At 51.7% G+C, this 25586-nt stretch overlaps 11 protein-coding genes across 11 annotated transcripts; 7 read left to right on the top strand and 4 right to left on the bottom strand.

The window, feature by feature from the left end:
• Positions 1-427: 427 nt before the first annotated feature.
• Positions 428-1698, top strand: M436DRAFT_41383 (arsenical-resistance protein; the record flags this gene model as incomplete). Its single annotated transcript, XM_013574060.1, has 4 exons — positions 428-578; positions 633-713; positions 764-1032; positions 1084-1698. 4 exons carry the CDS (start codon positions 428-430, stop codon positions 1696-1698), a joined length of 1116 nt encoding a protein of 371 aa, XP_013429514.1.
• A 345-nt stretch (positions 1699-2043) lies between these two features.
• M436DRAFT_41173 (P-loop containing nucleoside triphosphate hydrolase protein) lies at positions 2044-5432 on the bottom strand (the record flags this gene model as incomplete). Its single annotated transcript, XM_013574022.1, has 3 exons — positions 2044-2749; positions 2799-4367; positions 4420-5432. The coding sequence occupies 3 exons, from the start codon at positions 5430-5432 to the stop codon at positions 2044-2046; spliced, it is 3288 nt and encodes a 1095-aa protein (XP_013429476.1).
• Positions 5433-5901: 469 nt separating this feature from the next.
• Positions 5902-7173, top strand: M436DRAFT_41057 (PH-domain-containing protein; the record flags this gene model as incomplete). Its single annotated transcript, XM_013574003.1, has 2 exons — positions 5902-6712; positions 6794-7173. The coding sequence occupies 2 exons, from the start codon at positions 5902-5904 to the stop codon at positions 7171-7173; spliced, it is 1191 nt and encodes a 396-aa protein (XP_013429457.1).
• A 747-nt stretch (positions 7174-7920) lies between these two features.
• M436DRAFT_41556 (uncharacterized protein) lies at positions 7921-11313 on the top strand (the record flags this gene model as incomplete). The annotated part of the gene is made up of 6 exons (XM_013574086.1): positions 7921-7948; positions 8013-8318; positions 9012-9164; positions 9214-9287; positions 9340-9706; positions 9758-11313. 6 exons carry the CDS (start codon positions 7921-7923, stop codon positions 11311-11313), a joined length of 2484 nt encoding a protein of 827 aa, XP_013429540.1.
• Positions 11314-12288: 975 nt separating this feature from the next.
• Positions 12289-13920, bottom strand: M436DRAFT_13299 (WD40 repeat-like protein; the record flags this gene model as incomplete). The annotated part of the gene is made up of 1 exon (XM_013573920.1): positions 12289-13920. A coding segment is annotated over one exon (1632 nt), but the record flags the coding sequence as incomplete, so codon positions are not given.
• A 1076-nt stretch (positions 13921-14996) lies between these two features.
• M436DRAFT_70994 (uncharacterized protein) lies at positions 14997-16369 on the bottom strand (the record flags this gene model as incomplete). Its single annotated transcript, XM_013574325.1, has 3 exons — positions 14997-15944; positions 16017-16277; positions 16337-16369. The coding sequence occupies 3 exons, from the start codon at positions 16367-16369 to the stop codon at positions 14997-14999; spliced, it is 1242 nt and encodes a 413-aa protein (XP_013429779.1).
• Positions 16370-17740: 1371 nt separating this feature from the next.
• Positions 17741-19768, top strand: M436DRAFT_40775 (DUF1760-domain-containing protein; the record flags this gene model as incomplete). The annotated part of the gene is made up of 1 exon (XM_013573947.1): positions 17741-19768. One exon carries the CDS (start codon positions 17741-17743, stop codon positions 19766-19768), a length of 2028 nt encoding a protein of 675 aa, XP_013429401.1.
• Positions 19769-20389: 621 nt separating this feature from the next.
• On the top strand, positions 20390-21604 carry M436DRAFT_70992 (NAD(P)-binding protein; the record flags this gene model as incomplete). Its single annotated transcript, XM_013574324.1, has 2 exons — positions 20390-20612; positions 20667-21604. The coding sequence occupies 2 exons, from the start codon at positions 20390-20392 to the stop codon at positions 21602-21604; spliced, it is 1161 nt and encodes a 386-aa protein (XP_013429778.1).
• A 49-nt stretch (positions 21605-21653) lies between these two features.
• M436DRAFT_70991 (uncharacterized protein) lies at positions 21654-22364 on the bottom strand (the record flags this gene model as incomplete). The annotated part of the gene is made up of 1 exon (XM_013574323.1): positions 21654-22364. The coding sequence occupies one exon, from the start codon at positions 22362-22364 to the stop codon at positions 21654-21656; it is 711 nt and encodes a 236-aa protein (XP_013429777.1).
• A 478-nt stretch (positions 22365-22842) lies between these two features.
• M436DRAFT_70990 (NAD binding Rossmann fold oxidoreductase) lies at positions 22843-23940 on the top strand (the record flags this gene model as incomplete). Its single annotated transcript, XM_013574322.1, has 1 exon — positions 22843-23940. One exon carries the CDS (start codon positions 22843-22845, stop codon positions 23938-23940), a length of 1098 nt encoding a protein of 365 aa, XP_013429776.1.
• A 544-nt stretch (positions 23941-24484) lies between these two features.
• M436DRAFT_70989 (uncharacterized protein) lies at positions 24485-25507 on the top strand (the record flags this gene model as incomplete). Its single annotated transcript, XM_013574321.1, has 1 exon — positions 24485-25507. One exon carries the CDS (start codon positions 24485-24487, stop codon positions 25505-25507), a length of 1023 nt encoding a protein of 340 aa, XP_013429775.1.
• Positions 25508-25586: the final 79 nt, after the last annotated feature.

Raw genomic sequence — 25586 nt, 5'->3', positions numbered from 1 at the left:
CAGGAAGGATTGCAATTCGTCTAGTAATCGTTGACGGTTCCAAGATAGTAAGTCGTGCTCCGTTTGAAGAATCCGCGATAACCACACCTCATACACGACAATCCGCAGGTCTTCGAATAGTGTCATTGCGATGTACTGATTGGCTCTTATTGTTGATGGATTTTCTACCCCAGTGTGGGGAAGTGTCATTACCGTTGATTGATTGGACGAGGCAAAAGCAGCCTCCTTGGTCCGATCTGATAATAAAACATGAGCATATCGTCTTCATGTTTGTCGAGGCAAGTCCTTGCATTGAGAAAGAAGTCGAAAATATTCAACAATCTATCTATACACTCGCCCCGCCACAAAACAGAACATCCTTGGGCAACACTGATAATTGGCTAAAATGTCGAAATGGCCGACGACCAAGTCATCTACCGAAGGCGACATGTCTACGGCACCGCCCTCTGTAGTTCCTGACGATATGGAGAGGCAACAGATTGAAAAGGATATCATGCCGGATAAGGTCTCTGCATTCAAGGGACTTGGCTGGCTGGATCGTTTCCTAGCTGTGTGGATTATTCTCGCCATGGCAATAGGTGAGCAGATCGAACATGAAGGTATCCATCAGATAACCTAACATAACAATTCAGGTATTCTATTGGGCAACTTTGTGCCTAGTACAGGCCCGGCTCTCGAAAAAGGACAGTTTGTCGGCGTTTCAGCACCAATTGGTCAGTTTTGATTCAACCCTTGGACATGGCTTATACTAACCTTTGCAAAGCAATTGGCTTGTTAGTCATGATGTATCCGATTCTGTGCAAGGTACAATACGAGACATTGCATCTTGCATTCAAGACCAAGGAACTCTGGATCCAAGTCGGTTTTAGCATACTGGTGAATTGGCTCATTGCCCCGTTCTTGATGCTGGCACTATCATGGGCGTTCCTTCCAGACGAGCCTGGCCTCCGTGAAGGTCTGATTCTGGTTGGCATTGCTCGATGTATCGCTATGGTGTTGATCTGGACTGGTCTTGCTGGAGGGGATTCTCAGGTATGTCAACAACGTCTACTCAAGTCCTTGCAATGTTTAACGTGAGAGTAGTATTGCGCTATCCTGGTCGCCATCAACTCGATCCTGCAGATGGTCTTATTCGCGCCCTTAGCCATCTTCTTCATCAACGTCATCAGCCACTCTCACTCGACAATTTCGCCCTCATACTCGACAGTAGCCACCAGCGTCGCCGCGTTTCTGGGCATCCCTTTAGCCGCAGCCATCATCACTCGCTTCGCCATCCGAAAGATCTCGCCAACATGGTACGATCAAACGTTTATCAAATGGATTGCACCCTGGTCCCTGATCGGACTCCTCTACACCATCATCGTGCTATTCGCATCCCAAGGCCACCGCGTGGTGCACCAAATCGTTTCAGTCGTACGAGTAGCAGCACCCTTGATCGTATATTTCTTCGCCATTTTCAGCATTACCTTGTGGATCACGCATAAACTTGGCTTTGGATACAAGTTGGCCGCAACACAGAGCTTTACGGCTGCGAGTAACAATTTCGAGTTGGCGATTGCTGTTGCGACGGCTACGTATGGTGCCAACAGTGATCAAGCGCTCGCAGCGACTGTAGGCCCTCTGATTGAAGTGCCGGTGCTGTTGGGTTTGGTGTATGTGGTCAGATGGATAGGGAATACACGCCAGTGGAAGGCATGAGGGCATGATGTAATTATAACCAATATAGACTTTTTCTTCCTTTCACAGTACCCAACCTTTCAAGGCAGCCGCTATCTCGCTCTAGACCTTCACCGCCCTCATGAGGCAAGCGGAGTCCAGATCAGGCAGGAGCACCAGAGACTAGCCAAATGTAGTAAGCTGGTAATAAGAAGCCTCTCGCGAGCAGAATCGAATTACTCTGCACTGCAAAAAAAGGTCTAAACACATGGATGAAGTACAATCGTGAGCTCGTATATATCAACATGTATCTAACTTCGGTTCCAATATGCATCTTCCGTACATGATGCGCTCAGATTACAGTACTCATTTGGCGTGTTGGAGTTATTAACGCTTCAATGTCTTTTGCTTCTCTCCGTGCTCGACAACCTTGCGTTGGACGAACAGACCCTTGCGCTCTCTGACAGTATCAACATAGCGCTTGGCAACATTGTCTCTGTCACCCTTTTCACCGAGGTCTTCAATCTCTTCCTCGGTACGAGGCACCCAGAAGGGGTCTTCATCCAGCATCTCAAAGCCTTCGAAGATGAGTTGAGGACTGGCAGCACCCGAGGTTCGCTTGCGGATCTCGTCTGAGAAACCGAAACTCTCTGCAACGGGCAGCAAGGCCAAGATGGTAAAATTGGGCGAAGGCTCGAGAAGAGACTCTGAGATGATCCTGCCGCGACGTCTTGTAATGACTGCATATACACGACCCAGGACTTCGGCGGAAGCTTGGATCTCGCAACTGTACATGGCCAGCAGCAGACGTGGACTCCAGTCCAAGAAGCCTTGACGGATGCTGTCTCGCGTGGACTTGATCACTTCGCCAGTCAAACGTCCCATGTTCTGTTGCTCGTCATCGGTCTTGTTGATCGTGATGTCCTCGACGAAGACGGCAACACCTTGCATGGGTTCGTTGCAGAGGGGGCCTTGGTTCGTGGCAAGTTGGAAGGCGTATGTGACCTTGTCGACAAAGTCCCGAGCTCGTAGTTGATCGGGCCGAACGTCTGTCTCGTCGGTGCTCTCCTTGTCATCTTGTACGTCACGCAGGCTGGAAGAAGTCAGTACTTGGACATCATCAAGATGAGCTCGACACTTACAACTTGCCGCAGATACCATTCTGGGTGGCATCAATGAGAACATTGGGTCCTACTCTGCGGGGTCCGAATGCTGTGATCTTCTCAGCCGCATCCTGCCAAATGTCTTTGTCACCCTTGACATCAGCAAATGCTGTACTCAGTTGAGCTTTGAACTCATCCATCGACAGTACTCGACCCGATTCGACGATACCAACATCGTTGCCGGCTTCGTGTTCACCATCTTGTTCCTCGGTGTTCTCGGCCGCAGCAGCGGAATCTTGTTGTACCGCTTTCTTTTCTGAATACAGTCTCTTGACTGCAGCTGTGTTCTTGACAAGAAAGTGTGTGACAGATTCCGGTAGTGGGCGTACACTGAGACGGACAGTGATTTGCTTACTGGTGGTGACAACATCAATTCTACCTCTTCCTAGTTCAGGATACTTGGGTGGGTTCATCTCTTCCTGTTGTTCTGTGGTCGATGAGGCGACGTAGTTGGTGATGCCTTCTCTGTACGGCACGATGACTTCTCCGGCTTGGACATCGCATTTTGCAAAACGTTCACGAAGATCCTTCAAGCAGCGTTCCAGATGCAACTCGCCAGCAGTCAAAATGACATGCTCACCACTCTCCAGTTGCTCGTACAAGACTGCAGGGTCAGCTTGTTCTAGCAAACGCAAGCCCTTGACCATCTTGTCTAGATCTGCTGGCCATGCAGGTTCGACGGCAACACGGACGATGGGAGCATTGGTGCTGATAGCAGATGACGATGAAAGGTTAGGTGCGCCATCGAGCTGAGAACAGAGTGTGCCCGATTTCAGGATGGCACCCTCGAGGCCGCCGATACCAACGATGGAGCCTGCAGGAACCGAGTTAAGAGCTTCCAGACTACGGCCCATCAGGAGGTACAAAGCGGTGATTGTGACCTTCTTGGGCTCGGGAGAAGCCCTCGGGTTAGCCGGAGTAAACTTGGGCGGAAGGACGTAGACTTCTTGGCCAACTGTCAGGGTACCAGAATACAGACGTGCAAAGCCAATGAGATGCTCTCGGTCTTCCTGCTCTGCTTCTTCGTCTTTGGGTGCAGAATCCTCATCGTCGTCCTCTCCGATGGCCACGGTACTGAGAGCATCAGCGACCGAATCAACATCTGCGTTTTCACCATTCGCAAGTGCTTGTGCCTTGGCGATCTCGGCTCTCTTCTTGCGGCCCAACTCGCGTGCCTCCTCTGCCGTGAGTGCACCGCCGCGTCGCTTGTTGATCGGAAGCTCACTCTCAGGCACCGACACCATTTTACTGACATATGCGACAACCGGCTCTTCTGTTGACTTTCTGGACTCCGTCATGGCGGTTGTCACTTTGGGGTCAATATGATCAGAGCCAGGTGAAGCTTCCAGGAGCGGTGGGATACGGGCTGCTTGAGCCTTGGGAGGAGATGGCAGGTGTTCTATCACAGACACAAGAAGAGCAGTAGAAAGGGGTAGCCAGCTCGCGAAGACTGTAGTCAGCAGAGCACGAGGGTCGCGTGATCGCTTGATGTGTTGAGGGATGGTCAAATTCAATGACTTTGTGATCTTCTCCAGGAGGGCCGGGTCGCTATTCGGATTAGTTGACTGTCTCGTATTGCGGGCAAGATACAATGACATACCCCTTTCCTTGGTCGCCCCCAGTAGTCGCTTCGTAGACAGCCCAGATAGGCTCAAGAACGAGTTGGACAAACATGGGCTTCAAGTTTCTACCTTTCAGGTGCTTGCTTCCGAGCACACGTTTGGTCTTGGGATCGAGATAGAAGTCACCCCAAAGGGTCTTTTCTAGAATCTCTCTCTTCATACCGAGTTTCTTGTCATAGATGGCAGCAAATTGGCGAGGGGTAAAGGCCCATCCGTCGATGGCACTACTAAAGATGACATTGTTGTTTTCGGGAGCAAAGTAGATGTCCTCGTCACTCTTCTCCTCAAAATCGGCCGGCACATCAGAGGTGGGAAGATTTGCATCATCGCCGACGACAGTGTCGGTTGTGGATTTTGCGCTGACGCGCTCCTCGACCCTCTCGCGCCAACGCAAATCATCCTCCATGCGCTCACCTTGGAAAAAGCTGCCCATGACAGCGTTTACTTGTTCGATGGTCTTGTTCAAGTGTATGTAGGCTTCGTGGGGGCCCATCTTCCATTCAGTGATCAGACGATCCATCTTGTTGATGACAAGCAGAGGCTTGAGCTTTTCGTTCCAACATTGTCGCAAGACGGTAACAGTCTGACTACAAACACCTTCGATGGCGTCTACTAGAACAACGGCACCGTCACATAGTCTTGAAGCGGTAGAGACCTCTGAGCTGAAGTCGATGTGGCCGGGAGAGTCTATGAGGTTGACGAGGTATTCTTTTTGCTCGGGAGCGGCATCTGGCGCAGAGCGTTTCAAGAGGGAAAAGTAGAGGGAGATGGCCGAAGACTCCATTGTGATTCCTCTGAGCTGCTCATCGGGCCTAGAGTCGAGGTAGCGTATCCTGCCAGCCAGCTTTGGTGAAATGATGCCATTTGTGGCGATGAGAGCATCTGACAGCGAAGTCTTGCCATGGTCGACGTGAGCGAGAATGCAAATGTTTCTTATGCCATCAGCGGCATGCTGAAGCTTGATGAGCTTCTCTGGTGGGACGACGGGCATGGCGGGACGGAGATGCGACAGGCGGGATGGTGGTTCGGAGTTTCGTCTTGTCGATAATTTTGGGCAGCTGGGTAATGGCGATGATCAGAAGCACGGGTTTCAGGTTGAGCTCTGCCGACGGGACAGGCGACAGGCGAGATGAAGCAGTGTTGGCCTGTGTTTGTTGTATTGGGAGGGACAATGTCAACAAGCGAGCGAGACGTGGGTGTGCAAAGAGAGTCTTCGCAGGCCGCTCTCTCGTTGTTTGCAGATGCCTCTTGACATTTGACTGGACATCGTCTGGACGTCACCATCGATCGGCAGCGCGAGGCTCATTCCCGAGAGTCTTATTTATCCTCCCTGCACCCCCGCCGTCCTGACCGCCGAACTATCTTTCTGTAATCGTCCTTGTCCACCGAGCAAACTCCAAATCACACATGTGACCTTTCGTCGCCTTGCCTCCATCGCCCGAGTCGCAATGGCCGCCGTCATGTCGCATCCTCCACATCATCATTCCACCCCTCGTCCAATCGACAGCCAAGCCAACAACATCAAAATCACTCCTCCCAACCAACAATCCCTACCCGCCTCAATCCACGCTCTCCGTGGCGGTCAACTAACTCTCGACACCTTCTCGCCCGTCAACCAAAATGGCAGTTTCGAATTCGACCGCATCATCAAGTCCGGCCAAGTCTCGAAACGAACCCGCAAAACAAAGTCATGGAAACCTATATACATTGTCCTGAGGCCCAATCTCCTTTCCATCTATCGTGACAAGGCCGAAACAAAACTCCGTCACCAAATATCTCTCTCCGACCTGACTGCCATTGCTCGACAAAAGGATCCCAAGGCAAAAGCCAAGCATGTCTTTGCCCTCTTCTCCCCTTCGCGGAACTACCACCTGGAGGCCGCCTCGGACCAGGACGCTCAAGACTGGGTCCAGCTCATCAGACGCGAGGCTCGCATTGATCAGAATGAAGAAGAGATGGTCTTGTCAAGTCCTGGCGGTGCAAAATCCACCTACCGTGGCTTCGAGAGGCACACCCACCCCTCGGTCAACCAGGACATCCCTCAGGGTTACAGTTCCTCGGAAGCAGAAACCCCTGTCTACAACCCTCCGACACGTCGACCCAAACAAGCTTTGCACAGCAAACGCAGACCTTCGCACACGCTCGACTACTCAGGCCCTGAAAACGCTTCCTACTCTGACTTTTCAGACTCTCAAATTCCTTCGGCTCGCATGTCATCCTTGTCCCTCACTCTGGCGGAAAATCAATCACAACAAATGCCTCCACCGGCTGGTGTCAACACAATCTATGGTGGCAATGCTCGGACCCCACTGGCACCACGCAATGTCAGTCAAACATCTGGTATACAGACAGTGAAACAAGACGAGGAGAGAGTCATCTGCCAGGGATGGATCTACATGCTCAAATCAAAGTCGGGAGTGCGACAATGGAAAAAGTCATGGATGGTATTGAGGCCCAAATCGTTGACCTTGTACAAAAACGAAGAAGAGTACGCAGCAGTTCTTCTGGTGCCATTCCACAACATCATCGACGCGGTTGAAATCAATCCCATCAGCAGAAGCAAGAAATTCTGCCTGCAGCTGATTACCGAAGAGCGCAACTATCGGATGTGTGCCCCCGATGATGATGGGCTGGCTCGGTGGTTGGGAGCGGTGAAGAGCCTGCTAGTCAAGAGAAAAGAAATGGCTGGGGGCATACAGCGAGCAGGGACAGGAGCAAGCCAAGTCTTGTGACTGGTGCCTGTTGTTGTTTTTTTGAGAGCATTTTACGGCTTGTACGATATCAATGAATGGCGGATGACCTGGAAGTGGGATGTTTGATTGGAAAATTGAATTGCGGGGCGTTTACGGGTGCTACTTTAGCTGTGGCTGGCGTTGGATGCAGGACCAAAGCCGAACTGAGGCGTTTGAATTGGTCGTGTTGCAGCAAGGTTTGAGAAGCGCGTAGATGAGGGTGTACTGTAGCAAGCATTGTAACAGAAGATGTGTATCGGACGAGATCGAAGACAAAGTTGCCGGATGATTGATGTGCATGCAGTGGCCGGCAAATCTGAGACTAGGCTGGCTCGGGCTGGCCATCACTCTCGCTACCTGCAGCCAGGTTGTCTGTGCTTCGCGGCCCCTGTGGTTGCGAGTTGCAAGTTGCGACAAGCCATCAATCAGAATCTCGACTTGTCGCGGATCCATGGTAGCGGCGCCGTACATGCCAACTTCTGAAAGACGTCCTGACACGACGGCCATGAAGATTGTTTGAGCACCGGGAACCGTTGCAAAGCTCAACCTAGATTTGTACCTGCCAACGACTTTGAACCACCGACATCCAACTTTAGTCCTTGTACCCAGCCCATCCACTCGCGACCATCCCGACTCTGCAATCGCGCACAACCACAACTGCGAATCCTGCAATGTCCCCATAGCCTTCCATTGTCTCTCAACACCACCGCCGTCGCCATCGTTGCTGTCTCCTGGATATCAACAATCATGACGCGCCCCGGACTCGTCAGAGCTGGTGAGGCTCGCCAATCTTTTTGCCAGGAGTAGCCATTGACTGACACGCTGCCCTCTCGTGCCAGACACGATCGATCTCCAAAACCAAGACGCCCCTACCACCCAAGATCACCACTCGACCTCGTTGCAACCATCAGACGTCGGCAAACATCAGGCCTCCGAGATCCGCCATGTCCGCCAAGAGAGACACGAAGAAGAGGAGCATCTGCAAGATGCCTGGGGTCGCGCTCACCAAGATCAACAAGTCAATGAGTTGGCTGACGACCAACTACAAGCCCACAATCATGAGAACGCCGACTCGCCCGACGACGATGACTTGGACGACGACATGCTGGACGATCGAATCTCCAGCTCTCCCTCTATCGACGATGGTGCGTACCCTGCTGCTGCTGCTGCTGCTACTTTTGCTTGGCCACACCGCTCTTCCTCCTTAACTCCTCCCCGCCAAACACTCAACTGTGCGGCAATTGACTCTCCCGACTCATCGCCCTTTGTTCTCACTCCCGTCCACCTGCCTCTATCCAACCAGTCGAGTGCGGACTCGGCAGCTTCGCCTGCTTCGTCTTTGCACTCGTCTTCTCCTTTCACTGTTTCTCCGAAGCATCTACCGCTATCGGCCTTCCCTCTCTCCACCCGTCATCATCATACTGGTGAGTATCATGGTGAGTATCATAGCGATTACGACCACGATCAACACACGAACGAATACGACAACGAGTACCATGAGTCCCACCAAAAGCCATCCGGCTCGCAAGATGAGTATCTGGACTACAACTTGTCGCACCGTGAACCCGTCGAAGATCTTACAGCAATACCCGAGGAACACGACGAAGAGGGGTACGACACGGACGGTTTGTATCCACACGGCATGGACACGACATCTGATCGAGGGGCCGCATCCCCTTCCTCTTGGAGCACCGTAAGCGACGCCTCTGCTACTTCGACTCTGAAAGACCTGGGACTACAAAACAAACACAACAATGATGATGACATGGACATTTACTTTTACTCAGACGAGCGTTTTGTTGATTCCGGTTGGGGCGGCGAATGCTTACGTGAAACAGAAGACATCGATTTCGACTTCGTCTATGCCCTGCATACCTTCGTGGCCACGGTAGAAGGTCAGGCCAATGCTGGCAAGGGTGATACTATGGTACTTCTTGACGACAGCAACAGCTACTGGTGGCTTGTTAGAATTGTAAAGGACAACAGCATTGGTTTGTTTTCCTTTCTGTCCAGCATGCACATAGACTGATGAGTTTGCAGGTTATCTCCCAGCCGAGCACATTGAGACTCCGACAGAACGCCTGGCGCGTCTGAACAAGCATAGAAATGTTGATGTTAGTACTGACTTGTGGTTTCAGCTTGGCTTTTGCTGACATGGGTGAACAGCTGTCTGCTGCAATGCTTGGAGACACTGCCGGGGATTCCAAAAACCCGTTGAAGAAGGCTATGAAAAGACGCAAGGCAAAGACGGTACAATTTACCGCTCCAACGTTTGTCGAGGCATCCGACTATGACTACTCATCCGACGAAGAGGACGGCTTGATGCCTGAACCTCTGTACGGTAACGGCAACCAACAGGACCAGCACGAGGACTCCAAGTCTACAGAAGACAAATCATCTTCAGGTGCAGATATCTCTACAACAGTTGTTGAGGCTGCACGAGCAGAATCTCCTGATCTGGCCAGCCCCGCCAAGGATATCAAGGCTCCCGTTGAAGAACCGCTGAGTAGTCCCACCCTGGTTGACAAAACAGGTGACTTTGATAAAACGCTCAAACCTCGACGCCGTGCTGACCTTATCACAGAAGCAGCACCGCTCAAATCGTCCAGAAAAGGCACACCTCGGAACGCCGATTCCTACCTCAAAGATGATGGGGCAGAACCGCTCAAGATCTCTCTCACACCTAATCTGCTGCGGGATAACAGCAACGGAAGTCGCTCGCTTGAGAGTAATGGCTCTAGTATGGATGGCCTGGAGAAGACAGCCTCCCCGCCAGACAAGTCAAAGGATGACAAGAAAAAGAAGGAAAAGAAGCCAGGCATGCTGAGCGGTCTATTCAAGAGCAAGAAGAAGGATAAGCGGAACAAGAATTCGGTCGACGAGGACAGCGACATGGAGAAGCTGTCGAGTGAGCTCGCCAGGCAGTCCACATCGTCCGACTCCAACAAGAGCTCACCCGTCGAACGCTCTACCCAGTTCTCGCCCGCGGATTCCAAGTCTAGAGGCAAGCTACAGAAGCCGCAAGTTGGAGCAGCCCCCGTCGCTGCTATCGCTCCGCAAGCCACTACCCCGGCACCTGCGCCGGCACCCGCGCCGGCGCCCGCTCCTGCTCCGGTGGCTGCTCCTGCTCCTCTCAACCCGACATCTGTCGCATCCACTCCACAACATCAAAGAGACGAGCAACCACCATTAAGCTTTGTTGCTGAACTTGAGGGTTCGACTGTCGAGGCACCTGTACAACGCAACGTCGAAGTGCGCCAGCCAGAGCAAAGATCCACGAGCGAGACCTTGCTTGGATCGCACACACTGTCATCGATCACGAACAAGATGCGACACTCGGATTCGCAGGATAGCATCAAGCCAAAGAAGGTGAAAAAGGCCAAGGCTCGCGTGGAACTCGACGATTTCGACGAGATCACTGACGAAGAGGACCACAAGGAGAATGGAGTAAAGGAATTCGAGGATGGCCCGAGTGATGCATTCATGCATGGCACCGAGATGGTGCACATTCCCGTCAATCTTGGAGACGACTCTACTTCGCCAGATGACCACGATACGAATGAGGAAAGAGGTGAAGAAAGCTCAGAGCGGACCAGTTCCCCGAGCATGGTCGGCACACCCGATGCACCTCTGGATGGCCTACGTGAAACCGAAAAACATACCCAAAGTATTTCAGACACGGCAGACGACGACCAAACGCCGCTGGCATCAAAACGCCAGTCAACGGTGGTCAGTGGAGCCTCGACACCTCAGCAACCGCCAGCCAACCCACCTTTCCGACGAGCACCGTCTCCTCCCCAAAGAGCGAGCTCGGCGACTCCATCCAATGGTTCTTCGGCAAGGTTGTCTCCATCTCCCGCATCTACACGCAGTCCTGCATCGACTGCAGGTACGCTGAACACGTGGTCTGACGCAAGCCTTCGGGCATGGCTCGACGGAGCCGAGAATGATGTACGTGACATGCTTGTCATCATCCACGATAAAAGTTCGGTGGTGCCGGTTGCACGAGATCACCCACTCATGGCGGGTCTCTTTGACAACGAGAGCCGCAGGCTAGCGGGTTTGCAGGACGAACTCGATGGCCTGCTCGGCAGTTGGCTTGCTCGCAAGAAGAGCGTGAGAGAGATGGCTGCCACTTGAAAGAAGTAGGGAACAGGCTAAGCATATGAAAGAGGAAGCATGCATTATGAGGAGTGGATTGGAATGAACATGATGAATGGTTTGTTCGAGCGTTTTACTATTATCCCATTGCCAGACGTGTTTGGTACGCTCTGCTGCTCATTCGGGATACATTTGATTTGGTCGTTTTTGTTGCGCCTGTCTTTCTTCGATACCTAGCTGCGTTGATTTTTGTCCTGCCTCGATCATTGTTGACAACTCAAGACTTGTCTATAGACATTACGATATTGTGTGTCAAGTTCACGTGGAATGTGCATTGAGGCGCTGTAGATGCGTGAGCGAAACGGGAGGGAAGAGAAGAAGTTACAAGCTCACACATGCGGTCAAACGACGGCTCCTGGTATACAACTAAATCACAAGAAAAACTCAACGCTGGGTAAATACTCATGCAGGCGCACCGCAGGCCGAACAGCACAATTTCGTGCCACCACCTTTCACGGCCTTGACATGGAAACTAGCACTCCCACACTCTTTGCAATGCACCTCTTCCTCATGCCCTTGCAGTGCATCCTTGAAACTTGCAGCATCCGAGCCGCTATCCTCGGCGACACTCTCTTGCTCGATACTGAGTTTACTAGTAGCAGTATGGTTGCGTTGTAGTGGATGCGGAAGATCGAAGTTGTAGCTTCCTGTTCGACTAGAGGAAGGTCTGCCGTTCTGTGGTGTTTGTTGCGATGGAGGCGATAGCGACGGTGGTGCTTGCTGGTGGTTTCGCGCAGAGTTTAGTGCGAGCTTCCAGTATAGCATGGACTGATCGCCTTGTAGGAATAGTGGATCGGCGTCCTCTTCACCACCAGCACCGCCGCGATGCTCATTTTTGGGGAGCGGAGGGGGTGCCATGGATGTCTTGGTGTCTGGACGGGCCTGAGCACTGACGGTTGATTTCCGCGGTGACTGGCTGCGAATCGATCCGTTGGTGACGTTTGACGTGCTCGAAATGCCCTGGCGCCACGACAAGATTCTATCTGCTGGACCTTCGTGTCGTCCATGCGAGCTACGCAAACTGCGACTGCTGCCTTTTGTGGCTATCGATGCGGTGCGGCCGATTTTTCGTTTCGAGAACACTGACGAGGTTTCCCAGCTGTCTGTCTTGCGCTTATTCCAAGCACAATCTTGCCTGAACACTTTGATCCTGCCAGCCAGATCTGCAGTCACGATGATGTTACCAGTGGCATGCGTGGAGCGGGCGAGGTAGGCAGGTGACTCTTCTGGGCGTTTGTGAGGTTGTGGTTCTGCTTCGAGGCCGTCTTCCGTGGGTGCTCGAGAAGGAGGACGTGAACCAGCACGCTCGGCAGAGCTCATCAGCATCACTGGAGGAGGATTGCATAAATCGTATATGGGATCCTCTGATCTGCCCAGTAGCTGTTTGCTCTTTGGAGGAGCAAATGCAACGCAGGTGACGACCGTATTACTAGCGTCAAAGGTTTCCATCGGTCGCTTCTGCTTCTTGTCACTTTGATCAGAGTCTGTTGGCCAGATGTAGACCTTGTGATCCTCACTCCCACAGAAGATGTACTTGGCATCGTCGCTGATCGCCGCTCGGAGTTGGCTGCTGTCGTTGATATTGCCTTTAAACTTGATCTCCAAGCTCTTGTCGCGGAAATTATACAGGCGTATGCGGGAGTCGTTACTGCTGATTAGGACTTTGGTTTCTCCGCCGGTATAGAATGACTGGATGCCTGTGATTTTGCTTCCCTTTGCATTCTTACCGTTCCTAGAGCGAGCATGGATCTGAGTCTGATACTTGAGACCTTCAGTCTCGTAGAACATGCACAGACCAGTGAAGCAGCCAGCCATTGCATATTTTCCATCCGGCGTGAAAGCGACTGCGGTGATCATATCTGGTAATTGACTCCAGTAAGCGACTGTTTTGTCGGGGATGCTCCATAGTCTCAATTTCGAGTCGAGTGAGCCGGCCAAGAAGAAGCGATCGTCTTTAGGGTGGAAAGCGATTGAAGTGACAAAATCGCTATGTTTGAAAGTACAAAGGCATTCGTCCCTGCTGACATGCCACAAGCGCACATTCTTGTCCATAGATGAAGAGAGGAGAAAATTGTTCTTGCTCCAGCTCAAGTCGAGAATGGTCGACGTGTGGCCCTCATACTCCCTGATTGGCTCTTGACGAAAGACAGGGGCGCTCAATCGCGGACGTTGATGGATGTCGGACTGCTCGGCGTGCGACTTGCGGTCTTCTGAAGTTTTGATTACCTCCCAAATGCGGATGATCTTGTCTTGTCCTGCGGCAGCCAGATACCTTCCATCCCTGCTGAACTGCATGGCCCATATCGGCGTCTCATCGTGATGAATGTTTGAAGCGAGAAGTTCTTGGGCTAAGAACAGATGATCAAAGTCCTTGTCCTTCTTGTCACGGGCTCTGACTCGGATGTACTCGGGGGGTGGTGGATGTCTTGGGTTGAACTCGAAATTGTCGACGGGCTGGGAAAAGACGTTGGCCTCCATGCCTTCAGGTCGCAGGTTGCTGAACTCGGAAGCAGCGTCGTCAGTGACATTGTCGCCAGTCTCTTTCTTCTTATTTCCCAGCAGTCGTCCGAGGAATGAGGCGCCCTTCCTACGATACGATGCCAGCGTCAGCCCAATTGTTCGTGGAAGCAGAGGATACAGCCCGAAGACTCACTTCTTCTCGCGACCGGCAGAAGTCACGGTCGTGTTTGACCTGGAAACGGCATTTTCGTCGGATCGATCTTCGGAGGGGACACTCGCACCGGACGAGGTTGGGCGTACGCGGCGGAATAGGTGCTTGTGCCAGCCATCAGTCAACATTCCACGTGGCCCAGGGTTGGCGACGCGATTCCTCACCTGCGACAGAGGATCTCTGTCGTTTGCGACCGGCTCTTCTTGGTTCGACAAGGTGCCTGACAGCGAACGAAGCAGTTTGCCAGGGTTTGCGAGTCCTCCGGATGTTGATGGTCTGCTGCCTGAGCCGCCTCCTGTCAGCCTTGGACTCTTTTCTCTCCGCTCACCCTCCTTGTGCCTACCATCTTTTGGCGATGCGCTTCTGTTGCCCGCAGCATGGTCCAATCCTTCGCTTCTGTTTGGTCCTATGCTTTCTGGTACCGTATCTCGGCTCTGCGGATCCGTCACACGGATGGCAGGAATCTGGTCCGTCATATGCGATAGTGATAGATATGGATAGCGAGTGCTGGTAGCCTATGCTGGAGTGTGGTATTCGAGGTCATTGTGTTGTGGTGCGACAGATTGGCTGCGTATCACCGTCGATAGCCAAACATGCGCCCCGTCTGCTTGACAACGCCCATCGTCCGTTCACTCCGATCTGCCCTACGTCATGCTATTCTTGGCCAGTGCTTGATACAACACCGCGTATTGCCGGTGTGAATACGGTCACCAGGTATGAGTAATGCGCTACTGCTCAGTCGGGATGGGAGAAGGAAGACAGATGCTTGATGTTTATCGTATTTCGATTTGATTTACTATACTACAAAACTTCTACGCGACCGACAGGTCGTCGTCTCTTTGTCAAATTGAGTCGAACAAAGCCTTTACCCAACCAAAAAAAAACCGATCCCAAGGATATGCCCATTACCCAGAACGCCACATTATGCAGCCGCTGCAATAGCCATTAATAACTCCCACCCATAAAATGATCCTGTTACTCGACGACTCAACTAGAAGTCCTCATCGAAGGCGAAGTCACCACTGACGGTGGCAGCCAGGCCCTCGGTCGTCTTGCTCTCCTCCTTCTTTGTGCTGTTCATGACACCAGCCTTCTGGTAGTCACCAACTCTCTTCTCAAAGAAGTTGGTCTTGCCAGCCAGCGAGATGTTCTCCATGAAGTCAAAGGGGTTGGTGGCCTGGTAGATCTTGGGCTCGCCGAGAGCGAGGAGTAGGCGGTCGGCGACAAACTCGATGTATTGGCACATGAGCTTTGCGTTCATGCCGAGGAGAGCACAGGGAAGGGCATCTGACAGGAACTCCTGCTCGATAGCAACGGCCTCGGTGATGATCTCGCGGACGAGGGCGGCCGAAGGCTTGTTCTTGAGGTGCGAGTGGAGCAGACAAGCAAAGTCGGTGTGCATGCCCTCGTCACGCGAGATGAGCTCGTTGGAGAATGTGAGGCCGGGCATGAGACCACGCTTCTTGAGCCAGAAGATGGAAGCGAAGGAACCCGAGAAGAAGATACCCTCGACGGCAGCGAAGGCGATCAAACGGCAACCGAAGGTAGAGTCCTTGTCGCAGATCCACTTGAGGGCCCAGTCGGCCTTCTTCTTGATGCAAGGAATGTTCTCGATGGCGTTGAAGAGGTAGGTGCGCTGCTTGGGCTCGCTGATATATGTGTCGATGAGCAATGAGTATGTCTCGGAGTGGATGTTCTCCATCATGATCTGGAAGCCGTAGAAGCATCTGGCCTCAGGAATCTGTACCTCGGAGCTGAAACGCTCGACGAGGTTCTCGTTGACGATACCGTCAGAGGCAGCGAAGAAAGCGAGGACGTGAGAGATGAAGAAACGCTCGTCGTCGTTGAGACGTCTGTTCCAGTCGTGAAGATCCTTGGACAGATCAATCTCCTCGGCGGTCCAGAATGAGGCTTCGGCCTTCTTGTACATGTTCCAGATCTGTATAGAAAGTTAGCATTAGATTGGTACGATATGACGCGTCGCGTACGCGTCAATTGAGTAAAAACTTACCTCGTGGTACTTGATAGGGAAGAGAACGAATCTATTGGGGTTCTCTTGGAGAATAGGCTCGTTCACCTCGTCACCCTTGAGACCAGGGGCCGCACTGGGCTTGGGTGCTTCGGGCTCGGGAAGGTCATCGGGCATAGGAATGCCCTTGACGGGGACAGCGACCTCATCTGAAATAATGTTCTCCTTCTCTTCTGATACAGCAGTGAAGAGGGGCTGCTTCATTGGTGACTCGATGTTGAAGTTGTCGAGGGCCTCGGCGGCCTGCAGAGACGCGTTAGCTAAATTGGTTCAGAAGGTTCGAGGACAAAGATAATTCTCACCTTCTTTGAGGGAGTGATCAGTGGCGCAGACATGGTGATGGATGTGTATGTAGAGAAGCAGCCGAACAAATAAGCAGACCAATTGATGCTGCGTTCAAGAGAAGATGCTTGATGTTGTAAGTGGTGGGTAGATTGAATGGAAGCAAGAGCGCGTCGAGAAAGATATAACAATCGCGTGTCGAGAGCTTGGCAACCGTGCACGACAACGCGACCCGCGCGCGATTGCGAGGCTCGGAATGATTTCATCGATCTGCTCGAATCGAAAACGACTTTCTATTGCTCGACGAGTCCCGATGTGCTTCACATATCGTCACAAAACTTACTGAACTTTCCAAATCACCCGTCTCCTCATAAAAATCATGTTGATGTCTCAATTGCCTCATAAATTTCTCTCTCATGCTCGGCCAGTCTGACCCCCTGAAATGCACTTTGTTGTCGTACGTGTAGAGAACGCGTTTCTGTCCCGCGTTCCGCTCTCGCACATCCTTCGATCTCGTTTCTCGGACAACAGAGCCAATCATAGCTTTTTATCGGATCATTGGGCTTCTTAACTTATCAATCTACATCTATCCGAGCCCCTGAGTGGGACCACGTCGACCCAGATGCCTCATTTGCTCGGCCTCGCTCGGAAACAAGGCTTGGACGCGTCGTTCATGTCCTCATATCGCTGTCATCTCTGTTTTCTTTTGATCCCAGCCTCTTCCCAGCTTCTACAGTCACTGAACGTCACTTGGCATCACCATGGGTTACCAAAAAGATGCCATCACTAGCTTCTCAGAACAGACACCTGCAATCAACCGCAGCAAGTCACTCGGGGCTTGAAGTACCGGGAGTCAAGTTGGGGTAGCTGTTGTGTTAACCTACTTGCATCCATCTCAGGCTTGTGCAGGTCATACATCGAAACACGCCGCCCATATGCATTCTCGGTCTGAAATGTTGAACTCAGAAGAGGAGCCACTTTACATGTCTGTTGGACACAATACGTACATGAATCCCCATCGTAGGCAGTTGTTTGTTTCTGGTATCAATCTTCACGTTCAAATGCTTGTTGTCATTTGAAACTGTCAAACTGCACATAATTCAGATAGCCGTCGCTTGAGAGCGACCTTCTGTTACGTTCACGCAACGGAACTCTTGTTTGCACGGATCTTGCAGTCTCATACCTGCTTCTGTCACGGCCAGCCTGTCTCGAGGAAGCTGTACGAAGCAGCCAACGTCTCATAAATAGCCTTTCGCGTTTCGTAGCAAACGCGTGAACGCCGATCGTTGCCGGAATCGCAAACAAGCATCCGCCAAGGTCCACCCCCACCACATTCACTCCCCCTCGGTGCTTTGACAACCCTTTCGAGACTGCACTGCATCTTCTACTTCGTGCTCACATACCTATCAACGAGGCAAATCATCATGGCCGAAAGGAACCCTCTTCTCGAGGCCTTGCCACCCGCAACTGATTACCTCAGCTATCTCACCATTATCGAATACAACCTCAATCCGGAGTCCCTACCGACACTGCATCAAGTGCTTCAAGACACAAAGCTGACTACTAACATCGGTTGGGATCTTGTTCATCTGCTTGTTCCTCTTCTGCCGAACTCGGACGAATGCTTGCAGGACATTGCGCGTCTTGGAAACCCACGCGAGGTTATCCTCAAAGTGACCGAGTCGCTGCGCTTGATAGACTTCCAGGGCCTTGAGCCGGACACAGATGACGACGAGCCTATTGCTGGTGAAGAGACCAATCCTGCTTATCACCCCGCTAAGACTGCACCCGTCGAAAGCAATGATGGTAAAACCACTCAGGCGGTCGAGACACCTGCTCCTCTGCCCCTCCCTGTGCTTCAATTCGCCAGCTTGTTGTCCATGCTGTCAACCTTACACACGCGCATAAAGACGCAGTATCCCAGCCGCTTTTTGTCAACATCACTTCAAGCTATTCTGGTGTCTTTTAACAATGCGGTAAATCACAAGGAGGAGTTGATCTCGGCCATCGTCCGGTTTGTCACGAGCGTGTCTGGAAGCAAGCGCCCCCATCTGCCTCCTCGTAAGAGCAGTACTCAGATCTTGAGCGCGAAATCTCAAGCGTCAGCCCCTGACCCAGAGTCCGATACAGCTGCGAAGGCGCCATCAGCAAGTGAGGCCGATATACAGAAGCGACTCCTTCAATCCTTCATCACTCACGTCTTTGAGGATTACATGCTCTCCTTGACTTCTGACCGCGATGCACCCGGCCTAGCTTGGTGTAGTCGTTTACAAGAGAAGCTGCACCCTGAACGTACTGTTCCTGGCAGGCCTTCGATGACTGATAAGTTCATCTTGGATGAGGAGCTTGCAGCCCGCTTGACTGCTGTTGGCGGTATAGTCGCATTGGCTCGCGATCTTGGTATGGAAAGAAAAGACCTTCTCCCCGCCATGGAGAATCCCGATCCAGGTCCATCTCTTGTACCTGATAACGAAGAAGAGTTTCCCAAGACTGCAAATGACATTCCTTTGTCAAAGGTGGGCTCGTTGTTCATGTTCGCTGCTGCAAACGTAGCAACTGTCCTCTACTCTACACCAAAGCCCAAGGACATGTTCAGCATCTTCCCCGAACATCAAAAAGTTCTGCAGAATTATATCGCAGGCTCATCCGACATGGGAGAGACCATTGGTACAGAGCCTGAAGCCGTGCTTGACGCTATTTTGGCGCTGGCCATCCTTGCTATCGAAGAAGACCATGTCGGCGAGCCTGCAGACAGCGAACAGTTCAGCCAGTATCTGCAATATCTCTCTCTGATCTCATCGAATTCTCCTTCGCCTAGCATCCGTTACCATGCATTCTATTTGGCATCCACCATCTTGCGATCGAATCCCTCCGACGCTGAGAGACTTGCCTTCATCAGGGACACACTCGAGCATTGTCCTTTCGACAATCTGAAGGTCGCAGCTATCAGCTGGGTCAAAGGCGAGACCATCGAAGCCAATCCTCCTACTCCAAATTCTTCGCACGAGTCTCAGCATCAGGGATCAGTTCACGATAACAAGTATGAGACTTCGGTGTTCTCAACACCAGTGGCTCTGGACAGTTTGGCGCCCTACTTGTTCCCTGACTTGACTCACGACCTCACGACCAAGAGCATTACTGAATCATGGCTCGTTTTCCAACAGAGTTTGCACTTCTATCTGGCTTCGCTTAACTTCTACTATCTTCTCCTGTCGGCACAGCATCTACACGAGCCATTGTCTATCGGCGACCTGCACTCGAACAACGATGTAGCAGGATCGTTCTTGCAACCTCTTAGAGTCGCGTCGGCTCGTTTCAAGGAAGGCAAGGCTAATGGCGAGTTGGCTAGCGTCTGGGAGGATACAGGTGACAATGATGTTCACATGGCTGAACTTGGCCTACTCGATGTGACTTTGGAGAAAGTCACAGCTGGTGTTGCTCGTCTGAATTAGGTTAACGCATAGGTCGCATCGTCTGTGATCTATGAACATCGAGATTGAGAAGTTTATAAATGGATATTGTCTGATGAGCAGATGACCCAACCTCTGAATTGTGTTTTTCAACTCGTGGCTAGTGCAGGCGATTGATGGAAGGTAACTGAAGGTCAAAGCTTGTTGTCAACTGTCACCATCCATTCTGAACACGTACCCATGCTCAATCTAAACCGTCATACGCACCCCACGAATCTCCACATAATGCTTCTCAGTCATCATGATATTCAAATGATCACTCTGTAAACATGAAGCTATCGAAAAACATGTATTGCACTGGTCTCGACTGTGCTACGATCAATGGGACACTGAGATGCAGACGTGACAAATGTATCAGTAGTAAACCCAAACAAGAAATGTGTCGAGACTCGATCTTGTTTCGTACCGTCATGACGAGCCGCAGGTAAATACCGAGCTCGGAGGCGCCCCGCACTTGATGCTATGTCCTATCCAGGACGACGAAGTGGGTCAGTCACATATCAAAACTGGCAAATCGAATACGACGTCTCCTCGACCTTTGATACCATCCCTCCCAGCTCTAATCAAACATTCGACACCGTTTGGACGACAAGAAACACAACGATGGCTGAAGAACAGAAAACTTGGACTGGCAAAGCCATAGTGGCTCGCGATACGCTTGCTGACAATGGCTGGAAGATGGAAGAGGTCACAACACGCGAGATCCAAGAGGATGAATTGCTCGTAGAATTGGTAGCGAGTGGTATCTGCCATACAGACATCATGTGTGGTTCGGGAAGCGGCAACTCGGATTTGTTCTATTACCCTCGCGTACTGGGTCACGAAGGTACATACTATATACAAGAACTGGATGGCATGGCAATGCTGACAATCATCACAGGGTCGGGCTATGTCAAAGCCGTCGGCTCAAAAGTTCAAATTGCAAAGCCAGGAGATGCTGTATTGTTGTCATTCGATTGGTGCGGTCGTTGCGAGTCCTGCAAAAGTGGTCTTCCATCGCTGTGCTATGAGAGCATGCCACTGAATTTCGGCAATAAGGCCGCTTTCGTGTCTGCCGATACAAAAGACACGAGCGAGATAGCCGGTAAGTTCTTCGGCCAATCTAGTTTTGCCCACTATAGTGTGGCAAAACAGAACAGCGTTGTCAATGTGACCAGCCTGATCAGGAGCAAGGAAGAATTGCAGACCTTCGCACCCTTGGGCTGTGGCTTCCAGACCGGAGCTGGCACTGTGGTCAACGTCGCAAAAGCGACACCCAATGACTCGGTTGTCGTGCTTGGTTTGGGAGGCGTTGGCTTGAGCGCTATCATGGCAGCAAAGATCTCTGGTTGCCGAACTATCATCGGAGTTGATCGTGTGGACAGCCGAATGGAGACGGCAAAGTCTCTAGGTGCGACACATGTGATTGACACATCCAAGCTCCCAGACGGCAAGACTGTCGTTAAAGCGGTACAGGAACTTTGTGAAGATGCGGGTCCCGCAATCACCATCGACACGACAGGCGTGCCAGTCCTCGTCAAAGCCGCTATCGAGATGACAAGAAAGGGAGGCAAGATCATCCAAGTGGGATCAACACCACCAGACTTCCAGGTCGAAATTCCAGTGTTTCCCTTCATGAACAGCGGTAAAGCTTTCATGGGAGCGATCGAAGGCAACAGCGTATCATCGGAATTCATTCCAAAGATGATAGGTTGGTACCGGGAGGGAAGATTTCCTTTCGATAAGCTGGTGAAGCTCATGCCGGCGGAGAATTTTGAGAAGGGTGTGCATGAAATGCATACAGGCGAGACGGTGAAGCCCATTATCACTTGGTCTTGAGGTTCGATGTTGTCCATAGCTTGTTGTTCGAAGGGCCTTGTAGAAGTCGTCAGGCCCATCGGAGAAGGGGATCCAGATTTGGGTTAGTGACTGGCGTATCCTCATCCTCGTCTTCTTCATCGTCTGAAGCCATGTCTGTATCTACACTTTCTACGGAGCCCATTTTCTTGACAACGTTTTGCTCCTTGAGGAGGCGTGAAATGGTGGAGGCAGACACGAAGACGCCGAACTTTGTAAATAGCTCGTAGACAAGGTCTCTCTGCCACATCTCTTTGCCATCCTTGACCAGCTCCATCAGCCATTCTTTCATCTCTGGTGTAACAGCAGACGGTCTTCCCTTCTTCTTGTACATGAGCTCTGGCTTCCTGACGGAGCCATAGGCCTGGAAGTTCTTTTGCATTCGGTAGAGGCTGCTCTTGGGCTTGTTAGGGAACCAGGATTGCACGACACGAACGGAGCAACCCTGCGAGAACAACATCTCTACGGTGCGGTCACTTTCTGACAAATGGTCCTTGGGCTGGGGGCTTTCGGAATCGGCTGGCGAGGCATCGGCTTCTGCATCAGGTACAGTGGGCTTCCTTAGTCTTCTTTTGCTTGTGGTCCCTGGCTTATGTATGGAGCCATAGGTGTCGAAGGTCTTTTTCTGTCTGTACAGGGTCGACATGACAGCGTGGGGCATGATTTGGAGGACGGTTTTCACGCTATGATTGTTCATGAACATGGATTCAACGAGCTTGAGCTCCGTCTCGGTAAGAGGCATGTTTGCGATGGCGAGAGGGGCGCGGCGTTGCTTCTAGTCGTGAGCGCGCGCCGACGTAACCTTGGTGGCCCGGCGACTTGGGCGAACGGCTACCTTGGGCTATGTCTGTCGAGTTGGACTCGCAGCGAGCGCGATGGCAGTAAGGATGGTGATGGATGGATTAGGTAGTAAAATGTCCGTGTTATTCTCATGTGTGGGTTGGGTGAGATTGTCGGCCAAACTCCACATTCGGCCGATGCGACGAGTGGCTCGTAAGCATCGCGTCCAAAGCACGCAACCACCTTCCGCGTAACTCCTTCCGTGACTCACCTGCTCATACCATTCTTTAGGGCTACCCGCAGCCCTAGTACTATGCTCCACTTAGGATAAGGACAGCTAGCTTTTGTAATCGACTATAAAGACTTCTTTTTTGCTAACACGTCCATCATTCTGCTTACAACTACTCGTCTCAATCTCATCTTGCTTACTGTTCGTTAAGATGTCTGCGGACAAGAAGATCAACGTCGGTGTCATCGGCTATGGCCTGAGCGCAAAAGTCTTCCACATTCCATTCATCCAGGCCCTTCCCGACTACAACCTGTATGCTATCGTACAGCGTAGTCCAAAGTCAGGCGATGACGCTTCTGCCCATCACCCCGACACCAAGCTGTTCCGCAATGTCGACGACTTGTTTGCTGACAAGACCGTCGATCTGGTCATCGTCACCAGCATCCCAGACACACATTACGAATTCACAAAGAGGGCCATCGAGAGCGGCAAGCACGTCGTTGTCGAGAAGCCATTTGTCCCAACCTCAAAGGAAGCCAGAGAATTGACCGCACTGGCCAAGGAGAACAATCGCTTGCTAGCAGTCTACCAGAACAGGCGATGGGATCAGGACTTTGTCACCCTGAAGCAACTCTTGGCTTCAGGAAAGCTGGGCGAGATTGCTGAATTTGAGACGCACTTTGATCGCTTCCGTCCTGATCCTCCAACTCGCACGACATGGAAAACCCTGGCCACGCCCGCAAGCGGCGCGCTCTATGATCTCGGAAGTCATTTGCTCGATCAGGTGTACCATCTATTCGGTGCGCCAAACTCGGTCACCGGCTTCGTCCAAGTGCAACGAAAGGGGCTCAAGACAGGCGACTGTGCGCCAGATGCATGCACAGTACTGCTCAAGTACGGATCCCCCGAGGACGAGATGCTGGTTACAGTCAAGAGCTCCGCCATCAGTTCAGAGCAAGAACAGCTAAGATTCTGGGTCCGCGGAACCAAGGGCTCGTTCAAGAAGTCACATCTGGACGTGCAAGAACCTCAGCTTCTTGCTGGCGTCAAATTGGACAGTCCTGAATTTGGAGTTGAGCCTTCATCCTCTCACGGCACACTGACCGTGGCTACTGATGGCAAGTTCGAGCGCGAGACTATTCCTTCCATCGAGCCTCCACCTACTTATATCGAGTATTACCGCACCCTTGCAAAGGCGGTGAAAGGCGAGGGCGAGGTACCTGTCAGTGGAGATGATGCCACGAATGTACTAAGAATTATTGAGCTCGCTCAGGCCTCGTCAGATAGTGGAAACTCGCAACCATGGTGATTCAATATTTGATGGTACAACGAGTATATATAGATATACATAGCTTGAATCACCACTCCATTGGACACTAGATGGTTCTTCTCCTGTTGTCGTGCTGAACTTTGTCATACTTTTGAGCCTGAACCGAGTTCCGTTTTTGGGTGTTTTGCAAGAAGTCGCCGTCGACACTTTCGGGGAGGTACGCAGGTCCATGACGATTGAGACTCGAATTCAGATTCGGTCTGCCTTCGTCAACTAGCTCGACACGTCGTGGTATTCCACGCAATAGTAGCACGAATGGATAAGAGCATATTCGGAGAGAGTCACAAGGTGTTCAACATGGCAATTGGGTATGCTGTTCAATGGCGATTGGGTTTCTTAGTCTTTAGAGAGTTGTATTGGGGACGACCCTGACTTGACTTCACCGCATCTCGACAGGCGTTTCAGCTTTCCCCCTTTTCCAATTCAAAACAAGAAGAGTTCAGAAACAGCAACAGTTTGTTTCTTCCCATCGCGTGACAATCTCTTCTTCTCAAGATCCAACTCAAACCATCTGTCATCCATAATGCGAGCTCGACCCGCTCGTCGACCAACGAAGCCGCTGATGAACAGGGCGAGGAAGAAGCCCCGTCGCATGCCACTCGTCTTGAGATTCATCAAGGGCTCAATCCATGGCGACATCTTGCTGCCAGTCATAATCCACGCCTTGTTTGCTGCACTGATCGTATATGTTGACGATTTCACGCCATACACGCCGCATCTTCCTGGATCAATTACTTCATCTCTATCTATCGTCGTGGGTTTACTCCTCGTCTTCCGCAACCAGAGCTCATATGCTCGGTTTTGGTCAGGCCAGAACGACTTGACTACCATTTGTACCAACATCCGCAATCTGACTCGGTCGTTTTTGACCTGCAACTACAACTCGAAAGGCCCTGGGCCTACGCCAGCTGAGCGAGCAGAAACAGAAGCTGCCATCCACACTCTACTTGCCATAATATACGCGGTCAAAAACACGCTCCAATGGGAGTGGGAGCATAGCGTGGGTGCTCCTGACCTCGAAGACAGCGGATCTGGATCTCTGAAACCAGAGCTGAGAGAGCTGCTGGGCCCCAAAATGTCTCAAACCTATGAGTTCGAGGGTCTTGGTCTTCCAATCCAGCTCACGATGTCGATCGAAGCATACATTAAGCGTTCCCATGACCGGGGATGGTTCCACAGCCCGCAGGCATCACAACTCTCGGTGCAACTCAACTCGTTGGTGGCAGCGTATGGAACCATGGAGACAATTCGCTTGACACCTATTCCGGTTGCCTATCTTATCCATACCAGACAGGTATTGGCACTCTACGGCGGCGTCCTGCCGTTCGCTTTTGTCGAAAGCATGCAGTGGTGGACTGTCGTGATCGTCTCTCTCATCACCTTCACCTTGTACGGCATAGAAGCCATAGCATATCAGCTGGAAGAGCCGTTTGGCTATGACAAGGCAGACATCAAGATGGACGACGTCATCGAGGATCTGAGAATAGAGGTTTCCGTGTTGCTGAGAGAATGGCAGGAAAACGCGCCGATGTTTGGGCGGCATTAGAGCTTGGGGTGTGCTCCGTCGATGATGCCATTGCGACAGGCCCTGGTGTACAAAATGAGAATCCGGACCAAGCGGTAGA

Source organism: Aureobasidium namibiae, assembly GCF_000721765.1.
Source record: "Aureobasidium namibiae CBS 147.97 unplaced genomic scaffold scaffold_4, whole genome shotgun sequence".
Lineage (NCBI taxonomy): Eukaryota > Fungi > Ascomycota > Dothideomycetes > Dothideales > Saccotheciaceae > Aureobasidium > Aureobasidium namibiae.
The sequence above is the reverse complement of the archived record's forward strand: the minus strand, read 5'-3'. Positions and strand labels throughout refer to the sequence as shown.